Source organism: Drosophila takahashii, chromosome 3R (assembly GCF_030179915.1).
Source record: "Drosophila takahashii strain IR98-3 E-12201 chromosome 3R, DtakHiC1v2, whole genome shotgun sequence".
In the NCBI taxonomy this organism is placed as follows: domain Eukaryota; kingdom Metazoa; phylum Arthropoda; class Insecta; order Diptera; family Drosophilidae; genus Drosophila; species Drosophila takahashii.
Window position 1 is genome coordinate 10,641,508 of NC_091681.1, and position 21,793 is coordinate 10,663,300.

The 21,793-nt window shown below is 41.4% G+C and overlaps 2 protein-coding genes and 1 long non-coding RNA gene across 4 annotated transcripts in view; all 3 read right to left on the minus strand.

Annotated features, from left to right (window-relative positions):
• The window catches only part of dpr11 (defective proboscis extension response 11), an 80,056-nt gene that overhangs the window by 32,840 nt on the left and 25,423 nt on the right, over nt 1-21,793 (minus strand). For both annotated transcript variants that reach the window (XR_006412441.2, XM_017142069.3), the window contains exon 2: nt 17,254-17,991. Coding sequence is in view for 1 of the 2 variants with exons in the window: in XM_017142069.3 (XP_016997558.2) it covers nt 17,254-17,374 (121 nt within the window). In the remaining variant the exon portion in view is untranslated. The remainder of the gene's footprint in view (nt 1-17,253; nt 17,992-21,793) is intronic.
• Nucleotides 2-756, minus strand: LOC138913561 (uncharacterized). Its single transcript, XR_011419336.1, has 3 exons — nt 650-756; nt 198-388; nt 2-133 (listed from the first exon to the last, which is right to left on the minus strand). It is a non-coding gene; the product is annotated as an uncharacterized lncRNA (long non-coding RNA).
• Nucleotides 8,549-10,494, minus strand: LOC108057676 (dynein regulatory complex protein 10). Its single transcript, XM_017142068.3, has 4 exons — nt 10,229-10,494; nt 9,232-9,829; nt 9,032-9,181; nt 8,549-8,971 (listed from the first exon to the last, which is right to left on the minus strand). The coding sequence occupies exons 1-4, from the start codon at nt 10,302-10,304 to the stop codon at nt 8,653-8,655; spliced, it is 1,143 nt and encodes a 380-aa protein (XP_016997557.2). The 5' UTR covers nt 10,305-10,494; the 3' UTR covers nt 8,549-8,652.

Sequence of the window (21,793 nt, forward strand, 5' to 3'; positions counted from 1 at the left end):
TAATATTTGTTTGTGTATTTATTAATAATATTTACAATCGAAGCATTGGAACTACAAATTTTTAATGCCTGAAGCATTCCCGGGTTTTGCTTGGCCGAATGCAGTACTTAGATATCCATTTCTTGTCTGTCTTCTGAAAATATCAAACATAATTTAGATATGAATGTAAGACCAGGAATAATAATAAGAGTAATTACCATTATTAGGTCTCCGCACAAAATTAAAGGATCTCTCCAGAAATTATGCCTGGTTTGCCATGGCCGATCATTTACCCTCTGTTCAGTTGTTTTATGTCGGGTATCTATATCAAAAACTATGAGAAGAAAAAATAAAATATGACAAACGCAGGCGCAACACTTCTGGTCCCAAGAGGTCTCAGTCGTCCTGGCTGAAATAAATGTAATATTTTGATTAAGTTAAACAACTAAGTTAGTACTGAAGTACTATTTATACAACCATTTAATGAACACCTCACACCATTTACCACTGGTAAAGATTAAAAACATTTCAAGTGTCACTGAAATGCAGAATTTGTGTTGAAGATAGCATCCGGAGGCGTTATTTATTAATGGCGAAAATATCTGTGATACTAACCTTTGTAACGCTGAAATAAAGGTTATAAAAAAACAAAATTCATTTTATCACTCACCTTTTTATTGTTTTTTAGATTAAAATTAACTATTTTCACTTTTTTTTCACTTTTTCCAACAAATTTAAAAATGATGTGACCCTGCATCATATACTTGATAATACTAAAATGCAGATTTGATATAAATTTCGTTGTAAAGTCCGGTCACACTTTGGCGCCGAATAAGTATTTCGTTTAAAAAATACTTTTCAGGGACCGTAATCATTTAAGGTTACGTATATTATAGGTGTATTAGGCATTTTTCGTGTTATCAATACCACCAACACGAATTTTTATATTTTAACAACACTTAAAAATGGCTTAGGCCACGATCTGACGATCAAATTATTTTATTTCACAGAAAATGTTTAAAAATGTAAAAAACAACAATAGTTTTCTTTGTAATTTAATGTAATTCCTTGATAAATGTGATCAAATATTTTAATCGTCTTACCGTGGCTTTTCTCTATAATTTGGTTGAATCCCACATTCATCCTTATTATTATTTGAAAAATGTTGAGTAAAATAAATTAATATTATCATTATAGACATTATGATAATAATGTTATATAGTTTAATTTTTTTGATTAACAATTATTAATATTTTTTCTACGACTTTTAAAATTACTAAAAATTAAAACTAAATGTGAGAACAAGTCTTTTGGTTTTGGTGTAAATCATAGGATTTTTGAATATTATAAGTTGGTGATTTTTTTGTTAAAAAATATTATAATCGTAGTGCCACAGAAATCACACAGCGCATAAGTGGCCTGATATTGATGCTTCTCAGAAACCCACCCTCATTTAGCGCTCAGAAATTATCTATCCCTACACCGCCGCCTGCAAAAAGGAACAGGATTTCAAGAACACAAAAACCAACTTCTCACATTCCCGCTGGGACATGTACTCACTAACACACGTCCAGGAAAGGACTACTACTGGCTGTACGTGCTAAGTTGTTATGGCGCTGCTCTACGTAACTCTCCGCTCTGTCGCATAACTTAGTTTTCCACGCTTAATACAGTTTTACGGGCCCCCACTTCGTCCCACCGCCTGGCCCATGGAAATACTTTAAAACGCATAAAAATTCCGACACGTCGTAACCTCAGTGCTTTTAACAGCTTCTCCCCTGCTCATCGCGAGCCACAGCCCAGAGATCCAGATGCAGAACCCATCCCGAAGCCCGAAGCACCATATACATATATAAAACCGAACCCAGAGTCAGCAATCAACTGCACTTCCCAGGGACTCTCGCTTTGTTGCAAGTCATGCACATCAAGTGGAGTTCCTGCCGCTTGTTGTTCCTTCTATACGCGGTACGTCTGGAATACAGGGGTATACTGGATTCGTGCAAATATATCTTACAGCAAATCTTGCTGGAAAATCAGTGAATTGAAAGGACTGAGATGTAAACGCTCGAATTAAAGGGATAGTACTTACTTATTATTACATTACGCTATATTAACTACATTATGCTCATATAAGGAAAATATAACCTATTTTGATTGAGTTATTTTCATTTGTACTTATATAAGAAGGATGACCGCCATTGTAATTTTATTGAAAGGGAAACATTTTAATAATGACTAAACCTATGTGGGTATTTTACTTGGAGGTATTCGGTCTAAAATTTAGTAAATATAAATAACTAAAGATTTAGTCGGTTCATGAATATAGCTTGCGATACTTTCTAGGTACTAATAATATATAAATAATAAATATAAATGTAAAGATAAATAACCTGAATATTACATGAGATCATTTTAAAGAAAGAATTTCCCAATATTTAAGATCTTGTTAAATCCCGTTCGTTTTGCTTGCTAAATCTCATTTTATACATTAAAAACAAGAGAGAACGCTATAGTCGGTTTGTTGTCCCGACTATCTAATACCCGTCACTCAGCTAAAGGGAGTGCGAACGCTGTGTCGGGTTGGTGTCCCGACTAATAATCGTAACTCAGCTAAATGGAGTGCGAGGGAGATAGATATATAATTTTTGATTGCGTATAACTTTTTAATGAATGGTCCGATTTGAAAAATGTCTTCTACATTTCGATAGGTATAAATATACACAACAAAATTGCATTTATACTTCTCGGAAATCTTTAAAGATGTGGGCGCAGGACCCATTTTAAAATCGTTAGGGGCGATTGTGGGCGTTAGAGGGGGCGTGGCGCTCGGCTAAAATAAACTTGCGCTGCGTAGGAAGCCAAAGAATATGTGTGGGAAATCTCAACCTTCTAGCTTTTGTAGTTTCTGAGATCTCAGCGTTCATACAGACGGACAGACAGACAGACAGACAGACAGACAGACAGACAGACAGACAGACAGACAGACAGACGGACAGACGGACATGGCTAGATCGACTCGGCTAGTGACCCTGATCAAGAATATATATACTTTATGGGGTCGGAAACGCTTCCTTCTAGCTGTTACATACTTTTGCACGAATCTAGTATACCCTTTTACTCTACGAGTAACGGGTATAATAATCCTGATAACACCATAATTAAGACACACTTGAGAGGTGTACCAGGTATCTCAGAGTTGCGACCGTCGATTATTGAGCTCTACTTGTTGTTTCTAGCGCGATGTTGTTGTCTAGCGGACGCGGTGGTCCCGTCTGTTCCGCTGCAGTTAACCTGCAAAGTAGCGCAATTTGTTGATAGCAGGTTAAATTTCATTTTCCCGCACACTTTTTATATATATTTCGTTCCATGTTTGCTCCTTTTTTGTGCGCCCTCTAATGATGTTGCCAGCAGGATGAGGCCGTGGAGAGGGGAGGGGGAAATAAGATGCATGTGGAAAATGTGGCGCATCCTAAACACGTTTTGCATGAGGAATAAACGTAATTGTTTTTTCTGTGTCACAGTCGTTTGTATAAATAAGGTGTGAGCGAAAATGATGCTGAATTAAATTTTAAATTGAATTGCTTCCAGGGGAGCGATAAATACTAACCGTTTTTACACGATGAAAGACACTTTAAATCATACAAAAAATGTATTGCATTGTTAAATCTGTGGTAAGGGCTTAATCGAGTCAATGCGAATGTTTAAAATTTCAAGTATTTGTAAAGCAATTTCCCAGGAGGCGCACAAATATTTTCTGCCCAAGAATTTTATTGCTCGACAAAATTCATTAGCTCCATGCCCACAAAACTAACCAGGCAGTATAAACTTTTGCGCAATTATATAAATTTGAATATCCTGCCGCCCCCAACGGCTTCACCTCTGCTGGCGTTGACATTAATATCACTTTAGCTCAATCTGTCCAATTTACCAATAAAACTCTTGAATCTCGGCTCGAAGTGCTTTAAACTGCAATGGGCCAGGTAAAAGGTAAAAGCGAGTGAGTATTCGAGTATTTGAGTGTGTGTTCCTGTTCTCTCGTGTGTTTGTTTGTGCGGTGGGGCTTGTGGCTTTTAACTTTTGCATAAAAACAACGAACGCAGCCGGCAGCAGTTAGTAGATGGATGGATGCAGGATGCAGGCCAGATCCGAGCCAAGGATGCAACTTTCAGCTGCTAAACGAAAATATAAAACACTTAACTCGACTGCAGGGGCGACAATCCTACTCCCCCTCCACTTCTCCCTCGAAACCAGCCAGATCGTCCTCCACTATGCGACACATTCAACTGCACCCTGGATCCCAGAGACTGGCAACAATTTGATGGCGCTGCGCGGAGCGGGGGAAGCCCTTTCAGCCCTTTGGGTTGGGCCAACAAACCCAGACACAGCCAGCCCTCCCCTGGCTGTAAATTTAGGTCACTTTTTGGCAGCCAACAACAGTGAACCGGAAGTGCAGAAAATTTGGCCTAAAAATAGCATTTATGTGCGAGCAGTTCACTGGCGTAAAGTTTTACGAACTCGATTAGGATTACGATTATGGAGGCACTTTAATGAAAAAATTAACCCAATGATGTTCTTGATCTCTCCCAAGTAAATAGATGCAAAGGATGCAATACTAAGTGAATTTTAAAAAGGTGGTGAAAAATATCCGTTTTCTATTTACTTAGAAATTTCTGTGGAAATAGTTTGGAATCTTTTCTTAATTTTTATTATAATTTAGGGATATATTTTGGACTGCGGAATGTATAAATATTCCAAACTCAAATACAAGGACCTAATAAATATATATACATCCACTTTTTGACAACAAGTTCAATTTGTTTTAAGTAACTTCTCGAATCGGCCCACTGTGCCTGCGTCATGGGTTCGGTTTAGTGGGGCATTGAAAGCGCGGCTCACAATGACCGACCACCAACCGGCGGTGAGGGACGAAGTGAAAGGACTTCACGTGGCTTTAATAAATAACAGCTGAAGTTTAAATTGCCGTTAGCATAAATTATGAGCAGTTAGAGACGTTGCCTGCATTCAGTGAACGACGCCTTTTTGGCTGCGAAACTTCTTTCAGCAGCTCGTTTCCCTTTCTGGTCTTTGGGCTTTTTTGGCAAGCATCCTGCTGAATGGAGGAACTGGTGCCACTCCTTATGCATTCGACTATGCATAAATACATATCTAGCTGTGTACGTATATTTTTGGGCCAGCCAAAAAACACAAGATGAAAAGTTAGCAGCGCAAAGTGAGATTTCAATTTGGCTGGCTCGCGTTTTATGGCGGGGAGGAAACATTGCCGGACTCATAAAGCATTTCCGGCACTCATGAATCGGTTGGGGCCCTTGAGGCTTTTGTCCCCGCTCCTAGAGCTCCTGACTACCCCGATATTGTGATGTTTGGAGCTAAAGTTGTTTGCTTTCTTTTCGCCCAAAAGCCGAAAGCCTTAGAAAATGGAACGCCGTCTGGTGGCTTCCTGCTTCCTGCATCCATTACATCCACCTTCAAGAGTACACTGGAAAAAGGGCCCTAAAGTGGATAGGAAGTCGGAATTTTACTCACTTTTTATTTTTTATAGAATACAAAATTAAAATGTTTTAAATTTCGTGGGATACTTTAAAAGCCGTTGCCATTTTTCACACACCTTGAGAATTATATTAAACTCCGTGAAGAAATTGGTTTCCGTGTATAAGAAGGCCCAGTCTCCAGCTGGGAAGCTCATTCGCTGCATACTTTCCGTTTGCCCGGTTTTGTCTCACTTTCCCAGCAGCGAGTACACATTATATTTCCCTCACAATTGTTTGGCAGCGAATAAAAGAAAACCCGAGCTGTACTACCCATATCCATGGCCCAAGCTGAGTCCAAAGTGGGTTTGTTTGTTGTGGGCTCGTAGGAAGTGAGTTGGGTCCATGGATTCCATGGAATGCAACGACCATGACAGGGCACATGGCTCAGCATGGGTTACGGCACTCGGCATTCGGCATTCGAGTCAAGGGGATGGCTGGCATACTTGTGTGTGCATTCCGCCAAAACATTTGAATGCCAAGTATTCAAAGCAACGAAAACAGGGCTAACTGCAGGGATATCAGCCATTCATCATTCAACGTTTGCAGCCCGACACAATCGACTGAATGGCAAACACTTAATTTAATGAATATTGAACCAGTTATACTATCAACGAGATTTAGTTGATACCTAAATGGAATTCTATACGAATGCATCTAGTCCACAATCTACACATATCCCCTATGCAATGTCAACAGGCTGACAGGACACAGAATCGAAGCAAAACAATATAAAAGGTCGAGCTTAAGTGGAGATTTTGTTACCCTTATCTGGGAGAATTAATACTTCGATCTTTGTTTATTTTTCAATCGAAATTTTGCAAAATACAACAGTGATAAAAACTTGAAATATGAAATTTTTTGTGTATAAATTGTAAGGTATTGTACTTTGGAAATTTATGTTTTTAGAAATAAATGTTCAGTAGTTGCTTACCACAAAGAACAAAACATTTAAATCTTTTCAGTCGAATAGCTTGGATCAACTTTCTTTTCATTTTGTATTCAGTTAATACATTTATACTTGACCCATTAAACTTTTAACCAAATTGCATATATCTTCAGTGAGAGTATTTAAGTAAAATGTAAATCCGTGGATGGTTTTTGGTTCGATTGCAATCATCGGCAGGAACAGTGGCACAATAAATATAACAATTGAAACGGCAAATACTCTGAAAACGGATTCCTATATATGCACGAAATGAAAATCTCTAATAAAAAAAGACATTTCCATTACTGCGATTAAATCGTCAGGACAAAGCGCACACACACAGAGGCAGACGGATATAGATAGGGACTGGCAGGAGATAGAGGTGGAAAGCAATTCTGCTGCGGTCTTTGCCGAGTTGTAAGGATGAGTCCTGTGATAGGATTTCAGTTGCCTGCTATTATTTCAATTGTTGTTGTTTATATTCATTGGATTCTTTCCCTCTTTCCTCCGGCCCTTCCGCCACCCCCTTCTCACTCCTCCTCGCCCCGCGCAGCATTATTATGAGCGTTTTATGTGCATTGCACAATCGGCCTGAAGGTTGACCATAAAATATTTTCCACCACCCATCCGATGATATCAATTTTTACGGCTGACAATATTAGCCCGACATAATTATCAATCTTTATGGGCCGAACTGAAATGGTCAGCAATAAAATGCCAAACGTAGATCGGCGATAACGAATGTCCTCGGCCGCAGAAAGGATGTCCTCCTGGCGCAGAAAATGTTGTAACACATGTGTGCACGTGCTGATAAAATTAGCAATTCGAAACCATTTGTGGGGATATGGCTGGTGTGGTTTTCGGGGGCGGAAGGAAACCTGATATTAGCAGCAGATATATTCATGTCGACTGCTGTCGGGCGTAAAGTCATGGTGCAGCCAACGGGGCGGATGAGTGTTGCCGCCAACGGGGCGGATGAGTGCCAGTGCCGCTGCACCCGATGGGGGGCCTTTGGCTGTTTGCGGTCTATCCACCTCATGGTTAGGAGGGTCCCCTTTCCCCTTTCCCATTTCCATCCCCACTCCCTCATATCAACCGCCCACACAGCGCGTGTCGAAGCATCTCAGTCGGAAAATGGGTGACAATTCATGACAGGGCATGAGCAGTGCGCGTAATTTGCATATACGGTCGTTCGTTCGTTTCGATGGTCGAATTCGGTTGCCTGGCTCTGGTTGCCCAGCTGGCCCGCTCTTTACATTTTATTTTTTCCCTCTTCACCATGGGCCACAGAGTTCCCAGCCGTATTGGGCCGGCAGTTTTTGGCATTGACTTGACTGCACTTAGCCCCGTGGCATTACAAAATGTCCCCCTCATTCTGGTTGCATATTCTGATAAAAATCCCCTTTTCTATGCATTTTCCACAACGAAAACGGCCGAAAAAAGGGCTGCTAAAATGGGAAGCTGGCTCACACATTTTAAATGCAAATGTCACCATGGAGGGCAGATTGTAGATGCAGTGGATGAGGCGCGTTGGCGGTGTCTTTGTGGCTTGCCAGCCGGCAGATTAAAAGCGAAATTAGTTTTTCCTCTAATAAGCCAATCCAGCTTGGGCGAAAGCAGTTAGTGACAGGCTGAATTTCAATTTAGATGGAAGTAATGTCCTTGTATTTGAGAGATAAGACCGCTGATTCGTTGTGTGTGTTAATAGCCCTTGGTTAAGGGACTAAATGTACTTTTTGGTTCAAGTATACGACTGTAATCTAATGTTGTAAAAACTTCCATAGTGGGCACCATCGATGGTTTTAACTATAATTTGTGACCTCTTTTAATATTATCGGTGCTATCGAAAATTGTTATTAAAAAAAATTAAATTTCAAATTAATGCTTGGATCATAATACTAACCGTTGTCTTCTAAAAATAGACTTTAAGACTTTAAAATATACCTCAAATTACGTGTAAAATTAAAATACTTAGCTAAGCGATATTATCGATAATTGGCCCGCTTTTTAACCATCGACAGTATCGATAGTGCTATCGATCTTTTTAACAACCCTAGTTTAAACCACCTCTTTTTAAAAACTGGACCGAAAGATGTATGCTTCTCTTCTCTGCGGTTTTAGATTTCAATTTTAATATTATCATTTAGTAATCTAGCAATTCACTGACAATTTAAATATTTCATATACTTCCTACATGGCTTAGGCCCTCTTATTCCGCCTGTTCTTCCTGCGCATGTGCTTCTTCCACTTCCTCCAGTATTTCTGGATCTTGGTGGCTGCGCGATTCATGGCGAAAACGAGGATGCGGTGCTGCCGGCGCCTGGCCTCCTCCTCCTCTCGCTTCACCACGATCTGCTTATAGACCCGCTCGACCTTCCGGAACCCAATCATATATTCGTCGAGGGCCTTTTTGGCCTTTTTGTGCTCGTCGGTGAGCTGCAGGTTCTCGATCATCTTTTCGCCAATGCTGTGATCATACTTTTTGATGATGGCCTGCAACTGCAGGATCAGCTTATTTCTGGGGGATTCGGGGGATTGTATCAGAGCAAAGTCGCTCTGGAAAGAGATTATGACTCACTTTTCCTCGCGAAACACTTTTTCCTGTTTCAAGTAGGTGTTGGTCGATGTCGAGTAGTTATTTCGGGTTTTTTGCAGCTGCTCTTCCAAATCAGCCTGTCGCTCCAGACTCGATTTTTTGCTGGCGCGGACCAAGCGAGTGCATCGATCGCTGGGTGAAGGAAAGTCATTATTACCTATTGGACTATCCACGGCACTCACATTTCCTTTTGGATGCGTTCGTTCTTCTCCCGCTTCTTCTTCATCATGAGATCCTCGTAGTTCTGCAGGTAGGCCTCCTTTTCGGCCATACGAATCCTGATGGCCAGCTTCTGTTCCTGGATTCTTTGGCGCATCTCCTCCACCTGCTCCTTGACCACCTCGTTCTGCTTGTACATGGCATGCAGCTGCCTCTCCTGGGCGATGGCATCGGTGGATGTCCTGTACAAGCGGTCCTTGGCCAGGTCGTAGAGCATCTGGAATGCCTTCAGCAGCTTCTTCTCGTCCGCGCTCATGTGGTTGTAGTAGCTCGGGAACAGATGGTACATCTTGTGGTTCCGCTGGAAGAAGTCGATGATCTGGATGATGCCATGGTCCATCAGCGGCGGACGCTTCTCCCGCAAAATGAACTCCCTCCGACGAACAAAGGATTCCACCAGGTGAACGGCTGTCTCGAATTTGGTGCCATTCAGAACCTGCGCCATGTGCGTGGGATGTTCCAGCAATTTCGGCATGATTAGCGAGATCTTCACCCGTTCAATTGCCTCGGCCAGGACACTCAGCACACAGCCGATTTGCACCATTCGCACATTGGCAAAATCTACTCGGGAACGGGTTGATTTATGAGCAAGGATTGAGATTCGGAATCTTAAGTAATCGCCTTAAAATTTTGTACTTCTGCTACCCCATGTGAATCTACTTGTTTATAAAATCTACAGTCACATAAGCTTAAATTTTAAATTATTTTATTTTTTAAAATAAAAATAATCTTTAAAAACTATGTATTAACTTTAAACAAAGAACATTTATGAAAAAATATATGGAAATTTTAAACACCGACAAAGTTTAATTTAAATTTAAGTTAAATTTAAAGTAGGGTTAAAACCTTGAAATCGTATGGAGAATCATTGCTTTAACCCTACTTTAACAAACGGACGAGAAAACGGCCCTTAGAAATTATAATTTATGACTTTAAGCTGAGATTTTGCGGGAGTCTCACCATGCTGGGCCAGTTTGATATCATTCTTCTTGTCCGCCGGCATCGATTTGCCCCGCATCATCTCTGTCATACTCATCTTGGTGTCGTTCGTTATTAACTGGTCTCTTGTGAATTAAACATTTAATATTTTATTTATTTTTTTGTTAGTATGAAAAGCTGCGCATGCAGCCTTGCTGTGAGTTGCCTATTTTTATTTGATTTCTGCTTTTATTTTTTTTTTCTTTTTTGACAGCAGTGTTCGTGTGAATCTGTGTGGATTTGTTTATGTTATCAGCTAAAATTCGGGGCTGCCGTTTGATGGAAGTTGGCCCTGTTACCCTGATCCCCTGAACGATGTCGCCAATTTATGTGCACAAATTCCCATATTTACAAAAGCGGATCCTCAGCACATCTATCTGTCGCTGGGTTCGCTCCGCTGAGCTGCAAACTTGCTCAAGTGGAAGCTCTTGTTTGGACTTGAATCAAGTTGACATTACATGGCGTGTTTCAGTCGCGGACTGCGGACAAAGTTTCTAAACAAATGCCCCGGAATTTGTGACTACAAATGCAGCGCTTCCTGCTCGATGTTGGATGCACTTTTTTTGCAGCCCTTTGTACGCTCCTCTGTTCCGCTGTGTTGCCAAAAATTTATGGCTAACAATATTTTTGCCTGCAAAAGACGCACACAGCTCACAGCAAATGGCAAACAACTTGCTGCGAGTCACAGGCGAGGCACCTAAATAAACCAAATGCGCGGGGAGGGGCTGGCAGCTTTCCAGGGGGGTTTTTCGAGGGAGTTTTTGGGGGAGTTTTCGGGGGAGTTTTCAGGGGCGTGGAACAGTTCTGGGACGTAATTTGTATGCACTATGTGAACAGCCTCCGACTCCGCCTCTGAATCTGAATCCGAATCCGAATCGAGCTGTATGCGCCAGTGAACTCTTTCGGTTTTATCTTTTTTCCCAAGTTGTTTGTGCTTTGAATACCCTACCCAGGGTAGAGCAATCCAGAAATTTGAAATGTTCGTTAAATAATTTATTAAACTGCACAAATAAAATTTAGGAATTTAGTATTTACAAATTTTGATGAATATCTAATTAAATTAAATTAATCAACTTTAAATTAATATCTTGTTAATGTTATTCAGTTTCTAGGTATTCTTTTCTTAAGACGTTCGAAATATTCTCTAAACTTCCCAAACGACAAGTGCCTTCTAATAGAATTTAAAAAAAGGTGACAGTTTAACTTTAACTGAGATATTGCTAAAAGAAATTTCCAAAATAAAATGGTATTCTGTTAAAAATTCTAGAAATTAAATCTTCTCTACTTGAAATCCGAACAATTGATATTTTCTATATCAAAGTGTATAAATATTTCGTTGGTACGAATAACTTTGTAGTTAGCATTTTTTCTGTCGCATTTTCTATAGCCGTTGTTGTTGCTGTGCGCTTATTGCATTTGTCTCGATTCGTTTGGCTCGCACAAAAACAAATTGCCGGAAGTATGCAAATGTATGATGCAGCTTATCAGATATTGTTTGAGAGCCTGCACTCGTTGTCTGTTTGTGGAGTAGGAAAGGGGGCAGTGATAGTATGGGTGGAAGTGGGGTCGAAGGGGCGGTTGGGTGTTTCGGGGCGTGGCATTTGGCACGGCGCTCATTTGCCTTGCAAAAGACGCGCCTCCAGTGAGCAACCAGCAAACAAGAGCCAAGCGACAGCAAATAACTTTCAGAGACACTTGCACCCGGAATACAAATAAAAAACCAGAAAAGTATCGGGAATTGAACTGTCAGCTGCAGCTGCACGTTGGGGAAATCGAAATTGAATTACATTTGCACTTTATGCTAAAGATCCATCAGATGACAGCAGCAGCCAATGGAGGGAGATAAAAACTAATTAAAATGTTGCGAAACAATTTCGAGGCGGAGAACGAAGCCAAACTCCAGGAAGGAAACTTAATTTAGATGAGTGATGTCCAGAAAATAGGCTGGAAATAAAGAAACTCTAACAAAGCCTAAGTTTTTCCTTAAATTTTGTTAAATTTGTATGTTTATTGTATATTTTATATATTTTTAAGCAGGTTTAAAGACCATAAGAAAGGATGTTTTTGATTTGTTTATATTTTTATAATTTTTGAATTTTCCTTACTTTTTTTCAATACGCAAAGCTTTCGATACACATTAATGCTTCTATATCTATTAACATGTATCCCTGTTATTTAGAATTTCTAAGATTATGATACAAGTCCCGAGGTTCGACAGTTATGAGGTTGTTGTTCAGGTGCGAGCTGTTTGTTCAGGTGGACTTTTGCCTTTTTCGGCGAAACCCTTGTCTTGGCCCAAGTTAGTACATTGGCGAGTGGCTCTCGATGTCATTTATCAACTCCGAACTTTCTGACATTTATGCTCTGTGACAAGCAGGTCCAGGGCGACAATCACTGGAGTCTAGTATTTGGGCTCGAAAAAGTTCTTTCGACAGATGACACATTTTTCTCCAGCCCCCCTACATGACTACTTGATATTTCCATATTTCTTTAGACACACTGGGCTGGGCGCCGAACCACCCAGAAAACACCCCCTATTGATAAATGATGCTGATGGATTTTTATTGCCCGGTCCTCTTGGATGGACAGGGAAAGATAGCCGGACCTGGATTTTCCAGGGGGAGGCTTGGGCCACATGTATGTATGACACGCTGTTGGCCGGCTGCTTATCAACGGTTTAGCGCGGCTTGTGTGCCTGACAGGTGAATAAAAGCAGCTGTCAACACTTTTTTATCCCTGTCTTTTCGAGGCGTGTGTGTGGGCGAACTGGGTCCATTAATATTGATATAGAATATATTGATTTTGCGTTTTGTTTTTTTGCTGCCAAGGAGCATGCGAGGCGAAAGATTAATGCCTTTGCTAGGATGCCAAACAACTATTTGAATAAGCTTTCTGGGGAAATCTTGAAGGCCGGAGTCCGAACCCGAATCCTTGAAACCGACAATTAGCTTTTGGCCAAGTAGAGCACTTTCCAATGATTTGCCTTGCCGGTAAGCATATTAAATATAAATTGCCTGGCCATCCATCAAAGTGCTCAAAGGAAGAGACGTCGTGTGGGCGGGTGTAGGTAGGTCAGGAGTCAAATTGAGAAACAACTTCAATGCCAATTGGCCAAATCCAAATGCATTTTATGGCCACAAAATCAATTCAATGGCTCAACAAGATGCTCAGTTTATGTCGGCCGTCGGACGGTGGGCGTGGCTGCTGCACTTCTCGCCTTCCGCCGGTTGAAAATTTTATGTTTAATTTATTGATACACTCAGCTTGCAATAAAAATTGATGGCAAAAACACATTTACACACACCGGATGGGGGCGAGGCGAAAAGTGGGCCGAAGGACGAGGGGCGTTGGCCATAATTTTTCATTTCACTGTTTTGTTTCGCAGCAGTCGTGGGAAAATACGCCGCGGATAAACCCGAAACAAAAAGCTGGCAAAGTAGCAAGCAGCAGGAAAAAAGGAGAGCAAAAGAAAATCGAGCGAAAATTCTTTTCTATGCGAGAGAAATTCATGAAAATGCCCGACGGAACTGGAAGCGAATTTTTGTGATATTTATTTGCTGGGCCAGGGAAAAAATGGAAAGAAACCGAGTTGCGAGAACTGCAATAAAACCGAGCAGACAAAACAGGCGGAAATGAAAGCAAAGAAATAATGTCCCCGGCTCCAGTTTCTGTTTCAGACCCAAGGAAAGCAGAAAGGAAAGTGAAAAGTTGCACGAAAAGAGCGAGAAACTAAGCCGAAAACGAAACCAAAGGCGCAGCGCTGTTGATTTTATTTTTATTGCCATAATTTATATATGCACAGATCCGATGCTGCGTATACGCAGCGCCATTCTTGGCAGCTGCACATTATGCCAAGGCCTTGATAGTACTTAAGTTGTGGCAATGGATTTATTTTACTTAAAGGCAAATCGAGAGTGCGGACAGCTGCAAATCATTTTTAAATGCTTACAAATTTCCAACACAATTTACAACTTAAATAAATTTACTGCAGGCGAGTGGGAAGCACAGAAAAAGTTATGAAAAATGTGGAACAGCAGAAAGCAAAGCACAGCAAATGGAAAATAAATCAATCTTACACTCAAAGTTGGGCAGTGGGTGGCGATGGGTGGTTAACCACACTCTCCCAGGGACCGGAAAATTCAATAAAGTTTAAGAATGTTGAAAATATTATAGCATACCTGCGGGCAACTGCAGATGCAGCTGTGGATGTGTGCAGAAGAAATTCTAATATTTGTATAGTTGGCCAAGTTGTACATGGAATTTCGCAGAACCCTTAATGGCTTCACTAGCTTACTGCCGCACCCCCTCTAGTGCTTTTTCCCCATTTTTCCACTGCCTGCGCCGTTGCCTGATCATTTACAATTCAACATTTTGCAGCACCGGTGAATTATGCTTTTCATGTTGGCCTTTTCCCTCGTTTTGCCGCCAACCGTTTCCAACGGTTTCCGGGCATTCGCGGTCTATGGCCCATTTGTGTGTTCTGAGGCTTTGGGCGACGGCAGTAAGTACGCTAATAGCTTCTTATGACAGCAATGAGGTAAAATCATGCGAAAATTCAATTGCACGACTTTTCCGGCTCCGCAAAATAACAAGAAAGTGGGTTAGGTGTGGAAAAATAAATCCGAATTCTTTGTTTATTTTTATCTAGAAGCAGGGCTGTGAACCACTCCGGAGCTGAACCACTCCGAACCGGAGTGGTTCACTTTTTTTAGAAAACGAACCGAACCGTAAACGGGAGCCCCGAATTTTTTTATAATTGAACCGGAACCGAACCGGAACTTTTTTTTTTTGATATTCGGTTCGGTTCACGAAAAATTTATTTTGTGTGTTCGTGTTTTTTTATTCAACTGTGTGGGGGGTTTCTGATCATATTAAAATAGAGTTTATTTACTTAGGGAAATAAAAATGCGCAAATTTTTTGGCTATGCAATGACTGCATCTAACTCAAACAATCTAATAATATATAACTATCATCTTCCAAAACTTTTCGCAGTATGCCCACATTAAAATTACATGATTAAAGAGTATACTCTTTGCCTTAACTGGTAAACACTTTATAAATCATAAATCTAGTAACTTTACTTATAAGTCTTAATGTTATGGTACATATTTCAATGAAAATACATGGAAATAAATGTTGACTTTATTATTTCATTAAAAAAAATTTTTTGAACCCTGGTTCGAACCTGAACCCTGCTCCGGCTCATCATTGAACCGGTTCGCAAACCGGAACATTATCTATCGATTAGGTTTGAACCCCGAACCGAACCCATGCAAAAATAATATGGGTTCACAGCCCTGTCTAGAAGCTTAAATATTTTTATAATCCAACAAATATAGTTTATCCTTGTGATTATTCTATACTAAGTCATTGAAAAAAACCAATTATTTTATATTTTCTTCCAGTAGGAAGCTTTAAAATAGCATATCTAGTGTAGATTGAGTTAAACTGGAAAAAAACGACTTAGATTGCAAAACAAATAGGTTCATTTTTGAATATAAAGCCAATCTGTGGCGAATTTAGCGTTGGCTCTATGCAAAGAAATACCAAAAAGTTGGGCGGATAAAAGAAAATAAATGCCATAAATTTTAAACGCAACCAATAAGGCCAATCAGCCGCTCACATTAATTGATTCCAAACTCTCTAACGGCAGTCGAACAAAACTAACTCGGTTAGAAAATAAATGCAGCTTAAACTACTCCTTTGCCGTAAAAACCAATCAACATAGAAATTCAATTTGAATGGAAATTCCAGCATAAATCGCACATATTTTTTTTGGCCAGACTCTCGATTGTCTTTCATTATGCTGCAATAAATATGTTGGATGGTCAAACGCAAGGGCGTCGCTGTTTCTGTCACATCGAGTGCAAAATTGGGAATTGTAAGCTTTGATAGACTGTCGCTCCAACTTAACTGGAGTTATTTTTTCTGCTTTTGGAGGTAAAACCCAGCTAAGTGAGTTGAATTGTTTTGACATTGAGTGGGGAAAAAACACCCGACAATTGAAACAAATTAAAGGTTGATGGGGTGCGAGTAGACTGCATCCACTGTTGTCGGCGTGTTAACAAAACCACTTTATGCAGTTCATTGAAATTACCCCCTTTATTCCATTTTTTACTGCTTCTCCAGAGCAATTAACACGTACACACACACACAGCCAGAGCAACGGGGATCATAATTGTTGTCGCTGGCAACTGGAGAGCCAGAAAACAACAGCGATGGCAGCAGCGCCAGCGATTGTAAATTCGAAAATTGAACGAGGTGGCTGGAAGGTGAAGAACCAAACCGGGGAACATCTGTTTCAGCCAGGCACTTATTCATTTTTAATGTATGCAACTGCAATTGAGCCGCCTCCGGCTGAAAAGCAAATGTCAAGCAGCTTTCCACCGCACACGAAGGAGTGGGTTCACTGAGGGAAATGTTTAACATTGGTTTCAGTTTTGATTTTTAATATTTTTTTATGGCTGTGTAGTCCATTATTTAACAATTTATAGGGATCCTTGTATTTTAATTTAAAGGGTTCTATAATTTCAAATTAATTATTTAAAAAGAAAAAAGACTTAAAATATTTTCTGCGGGCTATGAAATTAATATCCCTTTAAAATGTATACACTTGCGCTTTTCGCTTTAAAAATTATACAAAGTGGTAAATATTAGATGATAATGACAGCAATTCAGACTACCTTGTATAGCTCGTGCCTCTGTAAGTTAAAGTCTCTATAAGTACAAGTAGAATGGAAAATTGTAAGACGAATTATGTTACTCAAAGTCTCCCTGCCCTCGAATTATGCAAGTTTCTATAGTATGCCTTTTTTTCAGTGGGCCTGTCGCTGAACAACCTTGTTTTCGGGGACATGCCTTTGACATTGCGCAAGGATCGAAGGAAATTGTCGAGGATATTGGGCCATTGAAACACTAATTGATTATGCCCTGATTAGTTTGGATGTCGAGATACATCGCGAGAGTCTTTGGTGTTTGGTCTCGGGCTAAATAGCGGGGCACTTACCGATTGTGAGGCAGAGGATGCCTCCGAGGAGGAGCTGGGTGAGCTGGGCGCCCTGCAGGGGCCGCGTTCTCGTTTCGAGTGTTTGCATTTCGGATCGACTGCGACTTTTCCAGGAGCGCATCCCCTCCCGCAGGGGAGCGAGAGCGATAATGTTCAGTTACGCGGAAATAGTGCACAGCTCGGCACTTTAACTGGCTCTTACTGGCTTCCAGTGGCGGATGCAAGGGGGACTGTGGTCGGGGGAGCTACCGCTCCAGCTGGGATTTGCGAACGCATTTAACACCTCCTGGAAAACTGCGGAACTGCCGACGCGGCGTATACGCAACGTGTGCCAACGTTCGGGGTTTCGGGCTGCCTTGGAAAGAGCGCCCCACCGACTTTCTGCAAACGTTCACAATTTTACTTTCGAGTGACTCCGCTGACAGTTTGTCAAATAATAGTTTTCGTCTTTTATTGTTCGGCACGGTATCAACTGTGTTTTTATGGCCAATTTTATTGCCCTACAATCGCTCTGCTGCTCATAATTTGTTTAATATTTCTTTCCGTCTCGGTTCTTCAGTGCTTCAACAGTGATTTCCACTCTTCGGACCATCAATAACCATTGGCTCTGGGCCATGTTCACTATTTTCGCGTTCGTGGGGGAACAGCAACATCTGTCTCTGGGGTTAAGTCCCACTGGCCCTTTGATTCAGATTGGATTTCGGTCGTTTTCCGTTTTTGTTTGTTTAGCGCATTTATCTGAAATGAAACAAAAGGCAATCGGGGTTTTTAATGTTCCGTTAATAGAGAATCGATTTATTTTAGACTGCTAAATGCCAAGTGATTTACTGTAGGTCCTTTTCGGATGTGTGGGAGAGTGGGTGAGTGGGCTGTGTTTGCAAGGGCCACAGGGCTAACGAACACACACGGATATGTGTGTGGCGAGCATTGTTATTGTAGATAATTGCTTTTGGCCGGCTCGGTTCGGAATTCGTGTTTAGTTTAGCGCTCAATTAATTATCTCAAGTTTCGCCATTTGCCGGCTTAGTTTGCCGGGAATTGGCCCCGGGCCACATGGCCACGCAATTTGTATTCAATGCGCCAAATTACTCCTCTCGAGCATCTCAAACAGTTGTCAATTAATTTAGTTCTCCCCCCCGTAACACAACTCCTTGACTAGTGGGGAATTTAATTTAAATTAGCTGGACTTTCAATGAGTAGGCCATATTAGATATTTGGGATAGAAATATGATAATTATGCTATCACTTTCTCAAGGGTAATGTGCATATTTGCAATCTGTAGTTTGTAAATGCACAATTACCCCAGCTAAGAAGCCCATATCCCGCGTTATTTAACAACAGAAATCTTATTTGGTTGTATTGTAGAAAACCAATCCCATATTTACATAGCCTACTTAATAATAGTCAAAGCTCTTATTAAGTTCACTCTATATCTCGCATGCTCCTCAATTTCCGTTCGCTTTAAGAACTCCGCTCTGCTGTAAACTATCGCCTATACCTCACTTGGATTTACTTGGGTAATTTTTCATAGAATTTTTCGTGTCGGCAGCAGCTGGCGCCGCCAAAGTGGCACACGACTGACGCTCTTTGGGGCGCTCGCAAAAAACAAAAAAAGACAAACACAAATTTATCTTCATAATTTTCCACACGTTACTGGCAACTCATCTGCATAAGCACGCACACTCACTGGCACTCTCGCACACAGGCGCACATGTGATGTATGCAACGCTGCAAAATGTCACCGAAAGTGAAAGGCGGAGGCAGTAATGCTGAAAGTACACTCCAAGCCCCATTTCGCCCCCCGACTTCCCAGCCCCCCACCGAATGTAGGCCACTGGCAGCAGAATGTTGACTTTAACGTTGCCGGCGCAAGTGAAATTTATGCAACTGACGGCTACTGGGGGGAAATGGCGGAGGGACCGGCGGAAAATAGGGGCTTTTCATCTCCGCAGCCGACTTTAAAGGCTTTCCAAAGGTCGAGTGGTGCGTTCATAATATTTTTTCGGGTAAGCTCCCGGCTGCAAGATTTATGCGGGCGGTCGTCGCTGCGGGCCCCGTAATTAAAAAGTTTGTCTAAACAATTCTCTAATTAAATATTATTCGTCTGAATCGAGAATTGTTGCTGAAACTCTTTCGCTTCAGCCGGCGTGTGAATATTAATGACTTGACATTTCGGTTAAACTTTGCGAGTGGGGAGGGGAAACTTGCCCACAAATGTTGCTCAATTTCGGTCGAGGGTTTCCGTTTCGCCTTGTGTTGGCAAAACGAAACGCAATTAAAACACCGCCCCCTGCGAGGGAGTCAACCCTTTAATGGCTTAATGACGAAACCACGAAGTACATAGTTGAGCGGCCAAATTGAGCAGCACTTACTTATTCCGAGCGAACGGAGTCCAATACTCCACATCTGCCCGGCAAGTCGACTCCACGGCAGCCGAAAGTGACGAGGGTGTGGTGTAGTAATTGAAATTAAATGGCATTTGAAAGTTTATTTAGCTGGCAGTTTGTCATCTCATTAGCCCATTGATCGACTCAAGTTTTCAATTATTGTAATTGGTGCAATCCAATTTAAGTTGGAGCGCTATTCAAAGTCACTTCAGCGACTAACTAGGTATGAAAACTACATTTGCCACAGGCAGCAGACTACTACATCATTCTTTCCGCCGCTCCATCCATTTCGGAGTCCCGGGGGAAATTTATCTAAATGTTGTTTCAAAACTTCAACTTGCTCGGAGGAGCATGCTCTCTCTTTCAGCCCTTTTTCTTCTGTCCCTTTCCCTTTGCCACTTTTTTCGCACTCTCTCAGAATCTGTTTGGTACCATGGCAACTCTGGTTTCGTTCGGCACTCTCCCCAACGAACTTGTCACAACTAAAGACATTACACAACAGATTACGTATACGCCGGGTGGGCGCTGAAACAAGAGGTGATTGGGCAAAGTTCCCATTAAAGTGTGCCTCCGCCTAGTTGAGAGCAGATTTATAGCAGCAAATTTTTATGTTATTGCCTGGCGTGTGTGCGTGTATTGTTGTGGGGTGGAGGTTGGGTTGGGTTGGATTGGGGTGGCCCGAAACTTGCCTCCTCCGGCTGCTGAATTAATGTCTGTGGCCCCCAGCAGGCGGCATCCCCTTTCATTTGCCGAGATGTTTATCCTTACATCTATAAAAACACATTCTGCGCACAGCCCTACACACATGTGCGCCACTGTCCAGGCCCCCGGCACGTTCAGCCCACTGATGTAGTCTAGTCAAAATAGTTTCCCCGACTCCATCTACATATATGTGCTTTCCCGGCTGTCTCTCGTCCTGTCATCGGGACTCGAGCTACACTTCGCCGTTCTGCCGTTGCTTTTAAAAGCTTAAGCTGGGCAAACACTTTCCCACATTCTTAATGAGTGCTTGCCTGGTTGCTTGACGCTCCACTTCGAAAACTCGAAATTTCGGTGGGCATTGTCATAGGAAAACATGGCTAAAGCTCAGACAGGAGCCCAAGATGTTGCTTCTAAGGGCAGGCTCCTTTTATTGTTCAAGCTGTAACGGGTGCAGAATATTTATACTAAACAAACAAAACAAAGTAGTCATTGAAAGTAAGACGTATGACTGCTATTTGTTTAATTAAATAATGTACTTAGTCTTTGTTTAAAGCCCCCAAGTTGTTAGTTCCGAACAGCTATTGAATTGTTTCAAATGGGTGATGTATACATTTCCTTTCTGTTATTTGCACCATCTTAATAAGTATTCAGCCTTCAATGGATAGCTCCACTTTTGTGTTGGCATAACTTTTGTTCCGAGCTTTGCTCATAAAACTCACTCAGCTCGCCTTCATTGGCAATAAATCTTCGATGGTTATCTCTATTTCTGTGCTGCCATAACTTAAGTATTGATTAAAGACAGAAAAGAAAACCGACAAACCACAGCACCTATAAGTTTTCCTTATAAACTAAGTCAAAGCTAAGAAAGGACTTTTTATGTGTTTTTTACACACACCCACCAGCAGCATTTTCGACCACTGGAAGTCATTTCTGCTTTGTTTTGCAGCCAAAATAATATCTGAAGGGTCACTCAGGCACATACAACCGACTTGGGTAGAAACGGAAACTATTACGACGGGCAGCGAAAAGTCTATAAAAGCAAATGCTGCCTTCTACGACGCCTTGAGATCCCCACCCTCTTACGCCCCCAAAAAGGAGGAAAAGGAAAACCTAGACCTGAGCACGGAAGGCAGAAAATAAAGTCGACTATAAAAATCACAGGTTTATATACATTTTTTGAGGGCGGCCAGTTGCTGGCGTCCTTATTTTTGTTGCTGCAGTGTTTGTTCTACATCAGAGTTCAAAGTTGTTTTTGGAAGCACTTTTCTCCGCTTTAAACAGCGATTGACTGGCTGCCTTATCCGAAAAACTTCCCATTCGGTGGTGAAATCAGCGGGGTAGGGGCAGCCAACGATTACGTCAGCCGAGAGTTTGGCATCTTGTCACTGGAAAGTTAATCAGGAAAAGTGGCAAAGCCAGTTTCGGGCTTAATCTTCAATTGAAACTTTGGA